The 21,234-nt window shown below is 38.8% G+C and overlaps 1 protein-coding gene across 1 annotated transcript; it reads right to left on the bottom strand.

Annotated features, from left to right (window-relative positions):
* Positions 1-286: 286 nt before the first annotated feature.
* Positions 287-10,498, bottom strand: tada1 (transcriptional adaptor 1). The gene is made up of 8 exons (XM_084120667.1): positions 10,336-10,498; positions 9,062-9,153; positions 8,892-8,957; positions 8,704-8,804; positions 7,045-7,251; positions 5,345-5,496; positions 2,118-2,274; positions 287-812 (listed from the first exon to the last, which is right to left on the bottom strand). The coding sequence occupies exons 1-8, from the start codon at positions 10,407-10,409 to the stop codon at positions 675-677; spliced, it is 987 nt and encodes a 328-aa protein (XP_083976793.1). The 5' UTR covers positions 10,410-10,498; the 3' UTR covers positions 287-674.
* Positions 10,499-21,234: the final 10,736 nt, after the last annotated feature.

A 21,234-nucleotide genomic window follows, 5' to 3' on the forward strand; every position in this document is an offset into this window, starting at 1 on the left:
AATCAAATTTTATTTTTGAAACATGTTCATTTATTATTTGTTTAAACTAAAAATGTATTTATACCAATTTAATTAATTTTAATGTTGCATTTAAAAAATGCTAATTTAATTAATTTGTATTATAATAAAATGTACAGTATTTAATCTTTTTTTTATTATTATTTTATTATTATTTGAAAGTCATATCAGTCTTCTTTTAAATTACTGAAAGAGACTGTAAGAGATTCTCTTCAATTTCTTTCTAACTTGAGTTAAATATTCATTCAATTCATTCAGACTCTTAAGCTGTGCTGAACTCATGAGGTTTATTCAGAGATATGAAACACTGAGATGTCCTGTACTTACATACAAAAACTAGACTTGAGAACAAATATTTACAAAATCATATTTACTGCCTTTCAACATATTAATGCCCAGAAATATTGAAAATCCAGCGTCTCGTGTCAGTCTGTGCTCGTGTGAAGGACAGACCCAACTCTCTCTCTCTCTCTTCCGATCACTGCTGTACATGGTGTCGTGACAGACGTCCTCACTCACACACACACACACACACTCTCTCTCTCTCTCTCACACACACACACACACACACACACTCACTCACACACTCACTCACTCACACACTCACTCACACACTCACACACACACACACTCACACACACACACACTCTCGTGTCTCAGCTGAGCATGGTGAGGTGCTGACGGTGGATGTGGTCTTGCTCCAGCTCCTCGTGACTGGGATGCCAGAGTCGGGTCAGGATCCGCTCCATGTTGAGCGCGTACATGCTGTGAGACGGCATCACCCTGCGCTGGACCTGCACACACACACACAATATCACTCTAACTACACACACCCAGTCTGAAAGCTCGAATCACCACAGAAACCAGGCGTCTGTGAGAGGAGCAGCGGAAAACCTGAGCAAAGTCGCGGTCACTGAAGATCTGCTGAACGGATGCAGAAATACATTGTCTCCTTCATTTTTACAGTGATAATAGGAGATTACAGCAACAGAGATTGTTCTGGCTTTAATAAAGTTACTGTCCAGCTAAAGTTAGCTTTGATTGATTCACTTCCGTCGCAATGATCATTAGTTATTAACTTAGCCGCTAACACACACCGTTCTCACAGAAAACAGAAACTTTTAATGTGTTCTGGCCGGTCATTCGCACAACAGCAGCGTTTGGTGATCGAGAACACAAACTTTGAAACAGGATCCAAGGTGCAAGTTTAGAAAAATTTATAAAACGTTATAATCTCTGTGTAAACTTACAAAAACGTGAATCTGTGAAAATGATGATGGTGTGCTCATGCATACTACGCATTTAGTCTACAGATGAAAGCCTATATTAAAAGCCTATAAGCCTACATTTCTCAGCTAAACTCAGTTCAGAAGGGTTTGGAATATGGCATAAAACATTTGCAAATAAAGCATCGTTTCCACCCCATGCGTTCAAGAGAACAAAATCGTCACTTCCTGGGAAACTGGCTCAAAATATCAGTAATAAAAGTGTACGTTCCTGCAATGTGGCTTTTTTTCTCTCCATCTTGAACGAGTATGTCTCGAGCGTCAGACGAAACACAGTAAACGCTGTCGTGTTCTCTGGCGTTCGGATGCTGGTGTTCGGGAACACACTCGTGTGTGAGACGCTTCTGGAGGGAATTACACTACATCACTCTGATCACACACTTCGACTCCGGCGTTTCAGAAACACCAAACCAACATTAGAGACGCTGCGACGCCATTGGTCCACTAGTTAGATCAGTTATCCAATCACAGCTGGCGCTGAGCCAAAGTCATGTGAGTTTGAGGAATTTATTCAGCAAATGTGTTTCCATCTTAGTTTATGTGTGTTATCGGATAAAACAAGTTTCTGCTTTAATTGCAGACGTTTGTATGTGCATGTTCAGAACTGATGCACATCTTGATGGGGTTTTTTTCTATGCAATATCCCAAAATGCAGATAAAAGCAGTTGTCTGGAAACACAGCCAGTGACGTGTTCAGTCCCTGGTTTACAGTAGCGCAGATGAACTGTGACACAGAGCCACAGTATGAATAAAGCACACACTGACCACATTATGAATTAGAGTTGTGAATTATCGTTGTGTGTTCAGTCGCACCTGCAGGGCTTCCAGCAGGTCGTATCCGCTGATGGGCGGCAGTGGAGGCGGGACACGGTCTCCTGAACACGCCAGCAGGAGAGCGGCCTGTTGCTCCGCATCATCCGGAGACACCTGAGGAGGAGGGCCGGCAGGAAGTGATGCGCTCGGGGGAGGCCTGCCACACACACACACTTATAATTAACTATATTAAATTACACAAATTTACTTAAAGTATTTAATCTCACTTTAGTAACCAGTGTTTTGCTGCTGACCTTCAATGATCTAATTCACACTAATAAGCTAAAATTACTTTAGATTTAGAAATAAGATTGTTGAACTTCCTTCTCCTGTCTCCTATTGCTCATTAATCCAGAACAGAAGCTGAAAGGTTTGTTTGAGTGGCGCCCTCTACTGTACTCTACTGTACCCTACATCTACTGTACAATAATGTACTCTACCTCTACTGTACACTACTGTACCCTATCTCTACTGTACCCTACCTCTACTGTACAATACTGTACCCTACCTCTACTGTACACTACTGTACCCTACCTCCACTGTACAATACCTCTACTGTACACTACTGTACTCTACCTCTACTGTACACTACTGTACCCTACTGTACACTACTGTACCCTACCTCTACTGTAAAATACTGTACTCTACCTCTACTGTACACTACTGTACCCTATCTCTACTGTACCCTACCTCTACTGTACAATACTGTACCCTACCTCCACTGTACACTACTGTACCCTACCTCTACTGTACAATACTGTACCCTACCTCCACTGTACACTACTGTACCCTACCTCTACTGTACACTAGGGGTGTAACGGTACACAAAAATCACGGTTCGGTACGTACCTCGGTTTTAAAGTCACGGTTCGGTTTATTTTCGGTACAGTAAGGGAAAGAAATGCAAACATTAAACTGCAGGTTGTTTATTACTATAATTTTTTTTTACAAGTTGTTTACACTTTTTTAAACACTTTTTAATAAAATAGATATAAAATAAAAAAAGAATAAGAAATAAAATACTGCTGCAAAGTTCTCCACTAAATAAAATACTCTCAGTCTCAAACCAATATCACATAATAAAATATAATGAAAAATATAAATAAATAACTATGATTACAGTGCAGGAACAGAAAATAGCCCTATATTAAAATAATATTAAACAAATATATTAATGTATTATTATTTTTCAATAATCAATCAACATAATCAATTTAAGATTTTTTTTTCACTTTTTTAATAATTATCAAAATAAAATATAGTCCAAAGCTATTATTACCAGAGCATGTGATCAGAGCAGGTCATTTTACCATTGTTGCCAGCATGACTATACCAGCTGCTCAGCAAACAGAAGTCTAGTTACTACTGAGAAATGTCACCTTATTTGAGCGGATTTTGCTTTTCCAGTGCGTGATCGGTACATGATTGAAGTGTTTGGGCCGTTAACGACAGAGCAGAACGCGCAGCGCAAACAGGGACTCGAACATTGAGCAGAGAGCGCAGCGGGTCGTCGACACACACACACACACACACACACCACGGAACGGAGAGTGCGGCGGCGCACACGAAGCGGAAAAGCTTTTTTTCGCCCTGCAGTCTATTTCATTGGTTTAGGTTACAGTGACGACGGGTAAAACACTGGTAAAACCAGAGAATGTCTAATAGGAAAAAACATTAGAATCAGCTGCAGGGCGGGATTTGCGCTGAACGCGGAGACTTCCGCCACTTAATATGTTCGTGTGGAAACACGAAAATGTACCTATGTTCCGCACACAAAATATTGCATTCAGTCATTCGGTACACACGTGCACCGAACCGAAAGCCCTGTACCGAAACGGTTCGGTACGAATACACGTACCGTTACAGCCCTACTGTACACTACTGTACCCTACCTCTACTGTACACTACTGTACCCTACCTCTACTGTACCCTACCTCTACTGTACACTACTGTACCCTACCTCTACTGTACTCTACTGTACCCTACCTCTACTGTACAATACTGTACTCTACCTCTACTGTAAAATATTGTACTCTACCTCTACTGTACACTACTGTACTCTACCTCTACTGTACACTACTGTACCCTACCTCTACTGTACAATACTGTACTCTACCTCTACTGTACAATACTGTACCCTACCTCTACTGTACAATACTGTACCCTACCTCTACTGTACTCTACCTCTACTGTACAATACTGTACTCTACCTCTACTGTACACTACTGTACCCTATCTCTACTGTACCCTACCTCTACTGTACAATACTTTACCCTACCTCTACTGTACACTACTGTACCCTACCTCCACTGTACACTACTGTACCCTACCTCTACTGTACACTACTGTACCCTACCTCTACTGTAAAATACTGTACTCTACCTCTACTGTACACTACTGTACCCTACCTCTACTGTACTCTACTGTACCCTACCTCTACTGTACAATACTGTACCCTACCTCTACTGTACTCTACCTCTACTGTACAATACTGTGATCTACCTCTACTGTAAAATACTGTACTCTACCTCTACTGTACACTACTGTACCCTAACTCTACTGTACAATACTGTACTCTACCTCTACTGTACCCTACCTCTACTGTACAATACTGTACTCTACCTCTACTGTACTCTACTGTACCCTACCTCTACTGTACTCTACTGTACCCTACCTCTACTGTACAATACTGTACTCTACCTCTACTGTACAATACTGTACTCTACCTCTACTGTACACTACTGTACTCTACCTCTACTGTACTCTACTGTACAATACCTCTACTGTACAATACTGTACAATACCTCTACTGTACTATACCTCTACTGTACTCTACTGTACAATGCCTCTACTGTACAATACCTCTACTGTACAATACCTCTACTGTACACTACTGTACTCTACCTCTACTGTACAATACCTCTACTGTACTCTACTGTACTCTACCTCTACTGTACACTAAGTCTACTATATTATACTGTACTTTATTGTACACTACTGTACTCTACCTCTACTGTACTCTACTGTACAATACTGTACTGGAGTAAATATGCTTTCCTTCAGCCTGAGGATTATTCATTTCACTTTTGGTGTGAAAGGGCCTTAATATTCGCCAAAATTAGAACTTTTTTTGGGAGTAAGGCACTATTGTAATGCATGACTGTTAAAGTAAGTGTCCTGAACCCTGCTGCTGAGTGAGAGCTAAGAGGAGGAGGAGGAGGACGTGCCGCTCTGTGACGCTGAGGTACGCCGGCAGACTGTTCTTCAGGTACGGCCGCGGCGTGACGTCACTGCCGAACGCGTACTGGAAGTGTCCGTCGCGCAGGCGATAGGCTTTCCTCCGCGAGACCAGCGCTGTCAGGATATCCTTCAGATGGACCTGCACAAGAGAACTCATGAGCACATTCATCACGCTTCACTCTCACTCACAGGATAAAGATATTATAGGTCTCGAAGTGGCGCTCTTGTTCTGTCTTGTGTTTGATCAGCGTAGTCTTTCTCTTACAGCTGTGTGTGTTCAGCTCTTCCTCAAATGCCTGATTTTAATTATTTCATTAACAATATTATCACCAAGATCTAATATTAAGATATTATTAACATTAACATCATAGTTTGTGTTATACAAGCAAATTTGACTTGATGGCTTGTTTATATAAAGTTTAATTAATACATGATGTTTCTAAAGTTAATGGGTAAATGTGTTAAACTAGATAAAGTTTGATGATGAATGTGCTTGAAGATGCTCGGGATGTTTTACTATTTTCATGACAAGTCAGCACAATTCCTCCCTAAACAAAACATGCAAATCACAATGGGCCTAAAATAGGCTTTATATTCTGTATGCAAAGTATATATATATTTATACTTAACGCCCATGAGACGTTTTAGCAAGATCGACCCATGAAGAGCATGAGTTATGAATGCACGAGTTATGAATGCAGGAGCTGTTATGAATGCAGGAGCTGTTATGAATGCAGGAGTTATGAATGCAGGAGTTATGAATGCAGGAGTTATGAATGCAGGAGTTATGAATGCAGGAGCTGTTATGAATGGAGCTGTTATGAATGCAGGAGCTGTTATGAATGTAGTTGTTATGAATGCAGGAGCTGTTATGAATGCAGGAGCTGTTATGAATGCAGGAGTTATGAATGCAGGAGTTATGAATGCAGGAGTTATGAATGCAGGAGTTATGAATGCAGGAGTTATGAATGCAGGAGTTATGAATGCAGGAGCTGTTATGAATGGAGCTGTTATGAACGCAGGAGCTGTTATGAACGCAGGAGTTGTTATGAACGCAGGAGCTGTTATGAATGGAGCTGTTATGAACGCAGGAACTGTTATGAATGGAGCTGTTATGAACGCAGGAACTGTTATGAACGCAGGAGCTGTTATGAACGCAGGAGCTGTTATGAACGCAGGAGCTGTTATGAACGCAGGAGCTGTTATGAACGCAGGAGCTGTTATGAACGCAGGAGCTGTTATGAATGCAGGAGTTATGAATGCAGGAGCTGTTATGAATGCAGGAGTTATGAATGCAGGAGCTGTTATGAATGCAGGAGTTATGAATGCAGGAGCTGTTATGAATGCAGGAGCTGTTATGAACGCAGGAGTTATGAATGCAGGAGCTGTTATGAATGCAGGAGCTGTTATGAATGCATGAGTTATGAATGCAGGAGTTATGAATGCAGGAGCTGTTATGAATGCAGGAGTTATGAATGCAGGAGCTGTTATGAATGCAGGAGTTATGAATGCATGAGCTGTTATGAATGCAGGAGCTGTTATGAATGCATGAGTTATGAACGCAGGAGTTATGAACGCAGGAGCTGTTATGAACGCAGGAGCTGTTATGAACGCAGGAGCTGTTATGAATGCAGGAGCTGTTATGAATGCAGGAGTTATGAATGCAGGAGCTGTTATGACTGCTGACCTCCAGAGCACACAGCAGGCTGCTGACGGCGTCCTCGCTCACGTTGTCCAGGCCCATCTCGAAGGCGCTGACCATCATGCGCGCCTCCATCTGTCCTCTAGTGGGCAGCAGCAGCGTCTGTGCGCTGAGCCGTAGCTCATCGTCCTCCGCCTCCCGAGGGCTGAACGCCTGCGCCGCCTGCAGGGGGTTCTGGGGCTGGAAGCGGTGCTGCGACACACACACACACACACACACACACACACACACACACACAGACCACGTTTACTACGACAACACTACTCTAGACCAGCAACAATTCTCGTCCTCATGACTATAACTAGAGATGCACCGATTACAGTTTTCTAGGCCGATACCGATTTTAGCCGATTCCGATTTCATTTTTTTCTAACCACTTTACAGCACACACAAATATTTATTTTCGATCTTTACTTTAACCCTTTCAAGTTTAAAATATTCTAACTGACACCCCCACCCCCAGAGTGAGTTTTTTCAAGGCCAACGTTCCCTTTAATGTTTCCATGGCGACGCGTCACGCGATACACCGCAGCCACAATAATACTGTATGACAGATGTGTCGCTTTTATTTCGCTTTTCCTTTTTTATTCAAAATATTCGCAAACTTACTTACCATGTCATCAACTAGCCTGTCTGATATTCCGAATCTCAAATTACGTTACGTGTAAGTGAGTGTGTTTGGTCGTTAAAAACCGGCGCCGCAACGTTGTCCTGTCAGTCGGATTAACAGCACATGAATTCATCAGTTTCTCCCGAAATAAATGCACGAAAGTGGCCGGTGAACTGAGAAGAATAGAGTAAACTTTATAGTTACTTCCTTCCACTATGTTTGTCTGATATGAATAACACATGTCGGCAAATTATATTTGAATAGACTGTTATTGCTGCTTCCACAGACATTAGTGTGTATTTTACAAACTCCTAATGTATTGTTTTAATCGTGTTTATGTGTATTTAAATATCTGAAACCTAAAATAAACATTATGAGGCTGAAAACACTGCTTAGTTGTGATATATGACAGTGCTGAACGCGTCCGACTCTGGCTCAGCGCCAGCCAACGCGCGAAAGCACAGTTTGAATCTGGCAGTGATGCGACGTCACTGAACACTCTAGATGTGGCGCCGTACTCTCAGGGACACAGCAGGAATAAAAATCCCATGAGACCGTACCGCTCAAAATGTGAATCATGCGGCGCCCGAGTGCATTTGACCGGCATACAATCGGCATATGTCAGACTGACCGGCCGGTCGCCGCTCCTGGCCGATCACGTGAAAATCGGCCAATTCTGGTCACCAGCCGATCAATCGGTGCATCTCTAACTATAACGCCAAAGCTCATCATGATACGTGTACAGTACAGTAATACACCACTGTAATAACACCTGCTGCTTTAAGACACACTTCAGTAATATCAGTTTGACTGCATCATCAAGAATCATCGAAAATAGGAGGAAATAAAAAGCCACATTACGTTCAGGCAGAAATTGGAGTAAATATGAGCTTAACTGTCATGAGAATAAACTCACATTGCACCAGATCATGAGGGTTCAACTCCTTTATGCACAATATCATTTCTTTAACTAAGTGAGAGCTATATGTGTGAATATGGTAATGATGTGACGTGAGTGAGAAAACAGGACTAACATCGAATTTCTGCCGAACGGAGGGAAACTTCTTCTTGCCTCGGTTGGGTTTGCCTGGTTTAGATGCGGATCCGCCAGTCCACTGCAGCGCCCCCGCGCCCTCTGCACACACACACACACACACACATCAGCCACACACACACACAGTAAACCCCTGCTGAGCCAGCAGACGAGCGAGTGCTGGAGTACCTGAGGTGGAGACGATGATCTGGCAGCGCGTGAGAATGGCCAGGAGGAAGTCATTGTGCACATGGACTGTGGAGGGAAACACACGAGCGTGAGCTGCGGTCGATGAGGTCAGCACGAGCCCTGCAGGCGTGACACACGCGTGACCTTACCGTGGTCCTGCGTGACCTTACCGTGGTCCTGGGCCAGCAGACGCCGGGCCTCCGTGTCAAACTCCTCCTTGCTGATCTTCTGCTTGAACCACAGCTTCAGATTGGCCCAGTAACTGTGAACGAGAGCAGCTCATGAACACACACACACGGAGAAACATCAGTGTGAACGGACGAACACACACACACACACACACACACACACACACACACATCAGCAGCAGCTGAACGCACATGATCACCACATGAGAAAATAACCAGGCTTCTATAATTCATAACTGTGACACGCGTCAAAAATATGACATTGTGGACAGTCATTTCGATATTTCAATCTCATAACTTTGCATGTCAATTTGAAATTTAGCATATTTCAACACTTTATCTCATAATTATGACTTGGACTATCATAATTTTAACTTTTTGTCAATTATGACATAGTGTGTCAATTTAAACTCTTTATCTCATAATCATTACTAGGAATTATTGTGTCTGTTTCTCTCATAATTATGACCTAAAAGTATATCATAAATTCAGCTTTTTCTCAATTATGACTGTCAAAACTTGTTTTAGCTTATAATTATGACTTGGTTAGAATATCATGATTTTCTCTTTTTATCTCATAATTTTGACTAGTATATTAAAAATTCAACTAGTCATAATTGAGTTAAGTCGCAATTTCAATGTGTTATATCTACATTTTTAATTAATTACTATTTGCCAAAGCATGATTTATTTATTGAACACATTAATAAAAGAATATACGTGAGGTATTGATGTTTTGATTGTATTATCCTGTGTGCTGTGACTCAAAGCCAGCTCTGCAATCACAGTCAGCGTGAAAGACTCAGAACTGATGATAATGAACATGTTTTTTTAAAAACGTTTTCAACTAGATTACCATCCAGTAAGCAGTGAAATTACATTTCCATTTAAGTTATATTAAAACCCAAACAATATACAGTCAAAGTGAGATTTACAGATTTTTTTTATTTGAAATGTCATAAAAGTGCTAAAATTATCTTCAAAACAAAGTTTGCAGCTCAATATTCTGCAAAAAATATAGCAGAAAAGCTCATTTTCTCCAAATATTCAAACGCTGTCATTAAAATAACTGTGAAGCATCTGAAGACACAAAAGAAAAGTGTTGTTATTAAAACTTAACAGTTACTCGATCAGTGTTTACAGTCATCGCTCCTTTTGAACAGCACACATGTCAGTATTGCTGAGCCAGTGACTGGAGGTTTGACCGCTCACAAACACTCACTGTTTGACATTATTTACCGCTCATAAACACTCACTGTTTGACATTATCTCCGATAGCATCGGTTAAATTCTTCTTGGCGATCTCTAGTTCACTCGCATGAGCGGCCATTGTTGCACCGGAAGCTGCGATGACGCGTTCTTCTTCTTCTGCTGTTCGTGTCTTGGCGCGTTACAGACCATCGCATGGTTCACACCGCCACCCACTGTATTCATGTGTGTAAAAGCATGGCTTTATTAATCCCATAGCTTTATTCTCCAGTTTCATGTAAACATTCAACGTAATGCCCTAATAACTTCCGACTGATTTCTTGTTTCTAGTATCTAGTCTTTAAAATCCCATTTCCTTCCAGTTTTGATAAACCACCCTTTAAGTTATTTTCTTTCTTCCCTAAATTTCCCCACGATTTATTAGTACATTTATAAATAGCATTATGTGTTTCTCCCATAGACGGTTTCTCCCCCTTCTCAGATTGATGGCATCGCTCATCTGTGCCAGCGGAGGGCGCACTGCACCTGACTGACTGGGCCGTGATGAGGGCTGTCTGAACAGAAATATCAACATGGTTGTTAATTAAAAATGAGTGTATCTGTGCACATATCTATCATTTCGGAAAGCAGAATGTGGGGTAAATCTGAGCTGTTCAGTATTGAAGCTCTAGTGCTGTAAAAACTGTGCTCAGTGGCCTCAGCTGAAGCATCTTTTAGGATTTTGTGATCTGGTGAAGTCTGTGTTAAAGAAGCTTCTGTGAGGTGAGCTAATCCTGAAGTTAATTTGCTGTGACACAGGAGCGTCGTTAGACATGGGCATCCGGGGCTTCAGCCCCGGATGTTTTTTTTATAGCCCCGGATCTCAAAAAATTGAATTTATTGATAATTATTATTATTTTTTAATAATTTTGTATTCATTTAAAAAAATTGACCGGGTCTTTTAATATATCCTTCGGAATCAATCATGTATTAAAGACGATTAAAATGTGTTCAAGCAGATCAAAGTTACTATGGTTACTCTCACACAGAGACGCACCACGTGAGCGATTTAGCTATCCAAGTTCATCTCCAGGATTTGCGCGCAGCAAACAATCTCACAGCAATTAAAATAAAATAAAAAAATAACGCAGTCAGCACCGCCGCACAGTCTTCTGTCAGACCAGATGTTGTCAGGCTATATGTCAGTAAAACTCAGAAAAACTAACTTACTGTCGTATCAGCCGTTTGCTCGCGGCGCGCACTCTTCAATCACTCGCAAATGCGGCGCGCCCTGTATCACGCAAAATAAACTACTAGCATGTAACGTCGTGTTCTGTCGTCAATTCAGTATTGAAATAACCAAAAGGGAGATTAAAGCTGCGTCAAAACTCTATGTCGGGGCTTTTGTATTCCTTTGTAGGCTACATAAGTTACACAGCAATATTCAATTTGAAATGTAATATGCAAAATGACAATGCATTTCTGATTTTAAATTTTAATTTCCCCATACATTTGTGCAATGTTTGGTGCGAAATGAAAATGAAAATTCAATTATATAATTTACATTTGCCATTTCATACACTAGTTTTAATATGTAAATTGAATACATTTTAACGCTTTATAAGTTGCAAAATTAAAATTAAAATGTATTACAGAAATGATTAGATATGTTTAACATGTTCAAGCAAAAACTGTGGCAAAATTGTAATTTAAATGTAATTTTTTCTTAATTGCATTTACACTCACAGTTAAGACACTTGCGATTGCATTTCCATTAAGTGTCACGCAATGAATGTAGCAAAATTGAATGTGCATTTTGAAAATGCATTCTGAGCCGATCACGTGCCCGTTACCTCGGCAACAGGTAAACACGCCGCTATGGTGCGTATTTAGAGGTGTTGGAAGGCAACAGGGCGGCGGCAGAGCTGATACGAGCGTTAAATTCACTAGCAGATGAAGTGGAGCATGGACAGAGAATGGTAGTGTTTCCGAAGATTATTACGCGTCTGCAGGTGATAGAACCAGTAGCCTACGATGTTGGACCGTCTGGGTCTGGGAGAGTGTTCTGCCTATCAAGCGTCGTCGACACCCATGTCAACATGCTGCGCTGCTGTTGTCTAAATCTGATGCTGGACTGTGTTGATGGTTTCGTTTTGTATAAAATATTGTAATTGTCTGATACATGCTTATCTTTATTCTTATTAGCCTACTATTAACTGTAATACCCAATAATGTTGGAGATCCTATAGTTTTTCCTTACAAATGCATAGGCCTATTACCCTGTGATCACATAATATGACAAAGCTCCATTGGTATTCGGTATTAATAGCTACCGAAAAATAAATGTGACCGCTCTTTATTTATTTATAACTGACTGTAATGTTCAATAAAGTGGCGAATGTGATGTGTGACCATCTCTGATTATTCAGCTGTATAATCATAAAGTATAAGGGCAGACATATGCGAGTCCCTTTCCATTTTATAAAGCATATTAATAAGGTACACATGGTCACGGAATCTGACGGGTCAAATTCATCGACCTATAGCCTTTTTTTGGGTGAATGTGGAGCAGGTTAAACAGCGAAGCAGCACACGAAACTTTAACCGGCACAAACAAGACTATTTTGGGTCAATGTGGAGCAGGTAGGGGGGCTGAGTGACCTCAGAATGACCAATAAATAATATTTTAATATTTAAGAAACCGAAGCAGCACAAAATAAACGTTTATCGGCGCAAATTAGAACAAACATGAGTCTATTTGGGGTGAATGTGGACTATTTTGCCGACGTTTTGCATTGGGTTGGGGGTGGGGCCAACTTCACGCAGTGATTGACAGGGCGGGGCGGGCACGTGATTGGCTCAGAATGCATTTTCAAATTGCACATTGAATTTTGCTACATTCATTGCGTGACACTTAATGGAAATGCAATCGCAAGTGTCTTAACTGAGTGTAAATGCAATTAAGAAAAAATTACATTTAAATTACAATTTTGCCACAGTTTTTGCTTGAACATGTTAAACATATCTAATCATTTCTGTAATACATTTTAATTTTAATTTTGCAACTTATAAAGCGTTAAATTATGTATTCAATTTACATATTAAAACTAGTGTATGAAATGGCAAATGTAAATTTTATAATTGAATTTTCATTTTCATTTTGCACCAAACGTTGCACAAATGATGGGAAAATTTAAATTTAAATACAGAAATGCATTGCCATTTTACATATTGCATTGTCATTTTGCATATTACATTTCAAATTGAATATTGCTACACATAAGCTTCGATACTACTCATTTTTCATTATTAATATTCTAATATTTTATCAATATTGCAAAGTCATCAAAACTGACTAAATATTTTGTGACCAAAAATGTGAAAAATAGGCCTACATCTAGCCTAAATGATCGTTCATGACATTCTTTTAACTATAAGCAACCCAATTTGTCTAGATCTGTATTATTTCATTTGTATAATGAGCTTAAATATAGCTGCGCAGTCATGTGATTTAGTCTGCTTGATTAACATTATTACAATGTATTCCTATTTAACTCTGATATGTAGCCTATATACTGTATAAGGTCCTCGAATGTGTTTGAATATTTCACCAGCATCAGCCTTTTCACAGTTTCTATCACTCCGCTTGTATGTGTTTGCGCAACTTGCATCATTAAGCCAGTAGGTGGTGACAAGTGACTGTCTTTATGAGTGAACAATTGAAATTTAATTGAACTGATTTAATAGTGCCAAAAACATTGATTAACTCAAGAAAGAAACAAGTTGCTGAAACCAATCTTTAATGCTAAAAAGTTTACATCTATGCAAAATAATCCTTGAAAGATTTCTCATTTCAGGCCATTCCTGTTTGGAATATGTGATTGTGTATTGTCAACTATAAGCAGAAACATTTTGCATTTCCATTTTCTAGTGTGGATCATTAATTTCAACATTTATCCTCATTCTCATGTTTAAGAATCTGTTATCTGCTTGACAAATAATTTCTGCTACTGCCCACTGACATGCTTTTAAAGCTATTGTTATCAAAAAATGTTGGCCTTCAAACACCTTAAAATGCACATATGTAGGTCCGAGAAATCCAAATTTTCTCGGGGGAGCATGACCCGAACCCCCCTAACTACCTCACATTTTAATGTGTGTGTCTGTCTGGTAATATGGGCTGGTGTGGCAACAGTGCCAGGACTGAATTTTTTAACCAGTCTGCCCCCTGCATATAGGCCTAAAATATACATTATTCTCTGTATCGAATTATGTTATCTTATTACCCACCCCAGCCCCTGATGTTTCAGGCTCAGCCCCTGATGTTTTTAAAACCTAGAAACGCCCCTGTGACATGAAGATTTTGTGGGAGGAATGATGCCAGACCAGGGTTATTATAGTTTTGCATTTTTCATTCGTTTTTATTTTGATTTCGTTTTGACTTTTTGTTTTCAAATTCAGTTTAGTTTTAATTAGTTTTTAAAGTGGGTTTGCTAGTTTAGTTTAGTTTTTATTTTTTGAAAATGTTTAGTTTAGTTTTTATTAGTTTTAGTGTTAGTTTTAGTCTTTTTTTGTAATTTGGGTTATTTGTCAGGGGAAAGATTCAAAAAGGTCAGAAAAAGTATTGTGTAATAATAACTCAACAAAAACATCATGCATTTTTAGAAAAAAAAATTCACACCCCATTGAAATTCCTTCACCTCTTAGAAAATCCACACGCCGTACCAAAAATCTACACATCTTCTATACAGAATTCACACCCTATACAAATACCACAGCTGTACAATTTCCACACCTTATACTAAATGTACCCTATACAGTCAATAGCCTACTCATCTGGATTGAAGCAGCAAACATTCAGTGTAAAAGTTAAAAAAAATGACATAACATTATTTAATATTTGAATCACAGCTTATATAGTGTTTTTACATCGACAACCACAACCAAAAAGTGCATTTTACCTCAAACTTGCGACTAGTTAACTTTCTAAAGAAGGCCCAATCGCTTCTCGGGTCGACATTAACACACTGACAAAATTATATTCAGAATTTAAAATATTTTTATACCACTTTTTAATGTGTGATTGTGTAAAGGTGTTCACGAGATAGAGATACCAACCTTTCGCGAACTTGCTTTCAACGTCGAACGAACACTCGTTCTCATGGAGACGCGGTGTGCACGGAGGGGAGGGGCTGGCTGTGTGTGTGTGTGTGTGTGTGTGAGAGACGCATGAGTGACAGAGAGACGGAGGGAGAGCAGGGAAAGGAAATGCAGCTGAACGAAAACGCTGCGTTAAAAAATGAAAGACCTTGACAAAGACGAAAACTAAGGATTTAGTCTATTATTTTATTTTATTTTAGTTAGTTTTGCCAAACACACATTATAGTTTTAGTTAGTTATCGTTTTTTTGTAATGCCTCGTTTTTATTTTTATTTCAGTTAACGACAATGTTTTTTCCCACCTAGTTTTCGTTTTTTCGTTCGTTTTCGTTAACGATTATAATTCCAGACACATGAGTTTGCAGAAAGTTCACTGTTTGCAGAAACCCACTAAGCACAATTATGTTCAAAAGACGTCTTTGTCACAAAAGCAGATGTCCACTGAGGAGCCAGAATGAACGTTTTTATGACATATTTTACGTGTTCTGCACGTCTGATATAGACGTTCATATGGAAGCTTGTTTCCGCCACAAAATAAAACATTTTAAAAGATAATTGCGACTTTTTATCTCACAATTGCGAGTTTACATCTCGCAATTCTGACTTTATTTCTCAGAATTGCGAGATATAAAGTCAGAATTGCGTGAAATAAAGTCAGAATTGCGAGATATAAAGTCAGAATTGCGTAAAATATAGTCAGAATTGCGTGAAATAAAGTCGCAATTGCGTATTATAAAGTCAGAATTGCGTGAAATAAAGTCGCAATTGCGTGTTATAAAGTCAGAATTGCGTGAAATAAAGTCGCAATTGCATGTTATAAAGTCAGAATTGCGAGATAAAGTCAGAATTGTGTGAAATAAAGTCGCAATTGCGAGATATAAAGTCAGAATTGCGTGAAATAAAGTCGCAATTGCGAGATATAAAGTCAGAATTGCGTGAAATAAAGTCGCAATTGCGAGATATAAAGTCAGAATTGCGTGAAATAAAGTCGCAATTGCATGTTATAAAGTCAGAATTGCGAGATAAAGTCAGAATTGCGTGAAATAAAGCCGCAATTGCGAGATATAAAGTCAGAATTGCGAGATAAAGTCAGAATTGTGTGAAATAAAGTCGCAATTGCGAGATATAAAGTCAGAATTGCGTGAAATAAAGTCGCAATTGCGAGATATAAAGTCAGAATTGCGTGAAATAAAGTCGCAATTGCGTGTTATAAAGTCAGAATTGCGTGAAATAAAGTCGCAATTGCATGTTATAAAGTCAGAATTGCGAGATAAAGTCAGAATTGCGTGAAATAAAGCCGCAATTGCGAGATATAAAGTCAGAATTGCGTGAAATAAAGTCGCAATTGCGTGTTATAAAGTCAGAATTGCGTGAAATAAAGTCGCAATTGCGAGATATAAAGTCAGAATTGCGTGAAATAAAGTCGCAATTGCGTGTTATAAAGTCAGAATTGCGTGAAATAAAGTCGCAATTGCATGTTATAAAGTCAGAATTGCGAGATAAAGTCAGAATTGCGTGAAATAAAGTCGCAATTGCGAGATATAAAGTCAGAATTGCGTGAAATAAAGTCGCAATTGCGTGTTATAAAGTCAGAATTGCGTGAAATAAAGTCGCAATTGCATGTTATAAAGTCAGAATTGCGAGATATAAAGTCAGAATTGCGTGAAATAAAGTCGCAATTGCGAGATATAAAGTCAGAATTGCGTGAAATAAAGCCGCAATTGCATATTATAAAGTCAGAATTGCGTGAAATAAAGTCGCAATTGCGTGATATAAAGTCAGAATTGCGTGAAATAAAGTTGCAATTGCGTGTTATAAAGTCAGAATTGCGTGAAATAAAGTCGCAATTGCGTGTTATAAAGTCAGAATTGCGTGAAATAAAGTCACAATTGCATGTTATAAAGTCAGAATTGCGAGATATAAAGTCAGAATTGCGTGAAATAAAGTTGCAATTGCATGATATAAAGTCAGAATTGCGTGAAATAAAGTTGCAATTGCGTGTTATAAAGTCAGAATTGCGTGTTATAAAGTCAGAATTGCGTGTTATAAAGTCAGAATTGCGTGTTAAGTCAGATTTGCGTGTTATAAAGTCAGATTTGCGTGTTATAAAGTCAGAATTCTGACTTTTTTTCTCGCAATTCTGACTTTATAACACATATTTGCGAGTTTATATCTCGCAATTCTTACATCTTTTCTCACAATTGTGAGATATAAAGTCCAATTCTAAAAAGTGAAAAGAAAGACAGACTTTTTTATTTATTTATTTATTTTTACCTCAGAATAGTTTATATCTCACAATTCTGACTTGATATATCGCAATTCTGAGAAAAAAAGTCAGAATTGTGAGATAAAAAGTCGCAATTATTATTATTTATTATTCAGTGGCGGAAACAAGCTTCCATACGTTCATGAAACCTCCATAGAAGGTTAAAAACTTTGGACAACTTAGCATCTGTTATTCACACATCTGTGGATCGTGAGAGAAACCAGATCTGAAGGAAAGACGTTCTGACTCAGACAGTGTTTCCCACTGAGCCACTCGTGCTGCTCTTAATCAAAGACATGAAATACAGATACTTTGACTATTTCAGTCAGATACAAAAGTTCTGTTGAGAATTAACAGAGGTTTAGATGTTGATCACCATTGTGGTGATCAGTGTTTGCTTTAGTTGGGATCTTGGTCCCTATACTTCTTGTGTTTGCTTTTCTTTGGCTGCTGTAACTGTGTGTTTGTAAAACACAATTGTTGTGGCAAAGAAAGCCAAGATCAAGTGAGATCAGGTGTTGTCAACTCTTTGTTGATGATGACGAAATCATCACAACAAGAGCATCAAATCTTGTGTTTTTATTTTTGTGATTATATTTGGAATTTATAGCTGCCAACCTTGTGAAACTGATCATTTTAATGCTATTAGTGCCAATACTGCACTTATCTGAAGGTGGATATAAAGTTTTGAGCAAGTGTACCATGTAGTCACACACAGACATCAAGATTTTGCATATAAATCACAACAACGGTGACAATCAAAACAGATGGGAAATACATTTAAATAAACGTGAGTTCTAATTTAACCCATCCTGAGAGTGTGTATTTGGTCCAGAAACAGTATAAATTGTCTAAATGAGACCTTAAATTACCCTGTAAATATGTCCACAATGACCACATTTGAACTAGTTTTTAACCTTGTATGGAGGCTCCATGAACGCCTATATTGACGTGCAGAACACGTCAAAAAAAAAGACTTCATAAAAACGTTCATTCTGGCCCCTCAGCGCACGCTTTTGTGACAAAGACAGTATTCGAAAAATATTGTAATTCCTAAGTGTACAAAATTGATTTAATAAAAAAAACACATTAATTCTCTAAATAAATGATCTAAATGGTCTGAAATATCAGGAAGAAAAAAAAAAGAAGCAGGATCATATTTAAGTTAATTGCAACTTTTTATCTCACAATTTGAGCGACTGAGGTGGAGCCAGTGGGAGTGAGGACTGAGGAGAAGCCGGAGAGACGACGATCCCCGGTGGAGCCGAAGGAGCGAGGAGCCAAAGTAGAGCCGACTGGAGGGGTAATGAGCTCTGAGGCGACGAAGGAGACTTGTAGGCCAGATAGAAGCAGTGGAGGAGGAAGGGTTTGGGAACAGGAGGAAATCAGAGAGTCCATTAATCTAGCTGGGGGAATACAGACCTCAGAGGTCAGAGGATGGTCCCACTGGGATGGACATTGGTACTGGCTCACACAGCTGTGGGCATTGACCCCGGGACGGACATGGCTTCAGGCTCTGGCTCTGTGTCTGCAGTCGGCTCATGCTCATGATCCATGGTGGGTTCAGGGAAGGGCTGGATTGGCACATGGGTAGACTGCAGACATTGGTGGATTTAGATCTTCCTCGCTCTCACCAATCTACGCTAATATTAGTCTCTCTGTTTATCCAGAGGATAACAGGTATGTAAAAACAAATAACAAAGTGTAATTGTCAAAACATTTGGTAACTAAATAGAATTTTATGAAGTTTAGTGACAACATGTTACAATGTTTACATTGTACAATGACTGGTATAGGATACAGTTTTTATTATTGCTTGACAAAAATTTCAAGATTTCAATGCCATTCTTGTGATTTGATTCCGATTTTGATTCAATATTGACTAATTTGGATACATGTTTATTTTAAATTTTATTTAAAAACATAATCTCACCTAATGCTGTAAACATAGAGGGCCTAATCTGCTGGTATTATTAAAAATAACATTAAATTAAATATAATGCAGTTTTTGTTATAATAACAATTATTTAATGACATAAGTAAAAATATAATAAATATATAATATAGTGCTCAGCAAAATCTCCTCTCTAGCTATTTTTTCTATTTAATTAACATGCTATGGTCATTAAATGGCTTTCCTGAGGTAAATGTAACGTTATGTGACATAATTGTTCTCCTGCTGTTATATTGACCTCTTTCCGTGGTTGAAAAACACTAATTGGTCGATATTATGTATACTTTCGGTAAGTTGTACTGCATCTTTAAATAAAAAAGTAACAGGTGATCGGTTCACGTGCACTTGAACTGAGGCGCTCAGCGATCTGTCACGTCACATTTACAAGCGCCAAACGTATTTTTGTCTGAATTTCGTAATAAAATTGACGGAATCTAAGAGCTGAGAATTAGTTTAATATTAAAAGTACCTCTTTGCTCCACAATTTTTCTGTGCGTGAGAAAATGGATGTGTGGCGTGAGAGCGTGTGAAAAGTGTCAATTGCGTGAGTCTCACGCTCAATGCGTGAGAGTTGGCAGCCCTGGACTGTCATTAATATCAGTCCGTCAGAAAAGCAGTTCTAGGCTTATTCTTGGCTGGATAACTCTTAGCTACAATAAGATACCGTTCATCAACAATACTTAATGCGTTATCTAACATCAACACATTGAGTGAACAATATATTTTTACAACATTAATTAATGTTTGTGAATGTTATTTAATACAAACACTTGATTGGTCATGTTTGTTCACTTCATTAATTGTGCATTAAATAATGTTAACAGAAATAATGTTAACTTTTGATTTTAAAAATGTATTTTTAAATTAACCCCAAGGAGAATAATTGCGACAGTATATAACTATTGTTTATTATTAGGTCATTTTATCTAATGTTATCTAACAAATGGAATCTTATTGTAAAGTGTTTTTAATACTACAGTTTCCATCTTTGTAACCGTGATATACACTTTAATATATGTAAATTTAATCTAAATTAAGCTTTGGTACCGAAACTGGTACCGAGAACCGTGGATTTTCACTGGTATTGGTACCGAATACTGAAATTGTGGTACCGTGACAACACTACCCTAAACCATACTCTGTGTCACGACTGGATCCATTTATTTAGTCTGAACTTTATTTCTTTACAGGTGACGTGATTGTGTTGACAAATGAATTCGGCTACAGGCCGCAGTTTGTGTTAAAAAAATAATCTTAAAGAGGAGTCGATTCCCCTTAATGGAATCGACTCTCAATTCCCAACACCTCGGAATAGATTCCCAGCCCTAATAGTACATCAGTTTCTTTCCCACTTTTGTGGGCAGGTTCTTGTCAGTGGTCTGATTTCACAGAGATGAGCCTCACACACACACACACACACACAATCACACACACACACACACACACACACACACAATCACACACACATACATCTATAGCAGGAGAGACTCCAGTAGTCGGAGGATCCTGACAGAAGGAACGCACAAACACACACACACACATAGAAAAACATGAACACACACACACACACACACACACACTCATCTAC

This window comes from Abramis brama (genome assembly GCF_963993115.1).
Source record: "Abramis brama genome assembly, chromosome: 7".
Classification (NCBI taxonomy): Eukaryota; Metazoa; Chordata; class Actinopteri; order Cypriniformes; family Leuciscidae; genus Abramis; species Abramis brama.

Excerpts from the sequence above, each read along its gene's own strand:
- tada1 (XM_084120667.1), bottom strand. The coding sequence starts at position 10,409 with ATGGCCGCTCATGCGAGTGAACTAGAGATCGCCAAGAAGAATTTAACC. Across the intron at positions 5,497-7,044 it reads GCCTGCTGTGTGCTCTGGAG|GTCCATCTGAAGGATATCCT; the intron begins GTCAGCAGTCAT and ends TCTCTTGTGCAG. Across the intron at positions 813-2,117 it reads ACCTGCTGGAAGCCCTGCAG|GTCCAGCGCAGGGTGATGCC; the intron begins GTGCGACTGAAC and ends GTGTGTGTGCAG.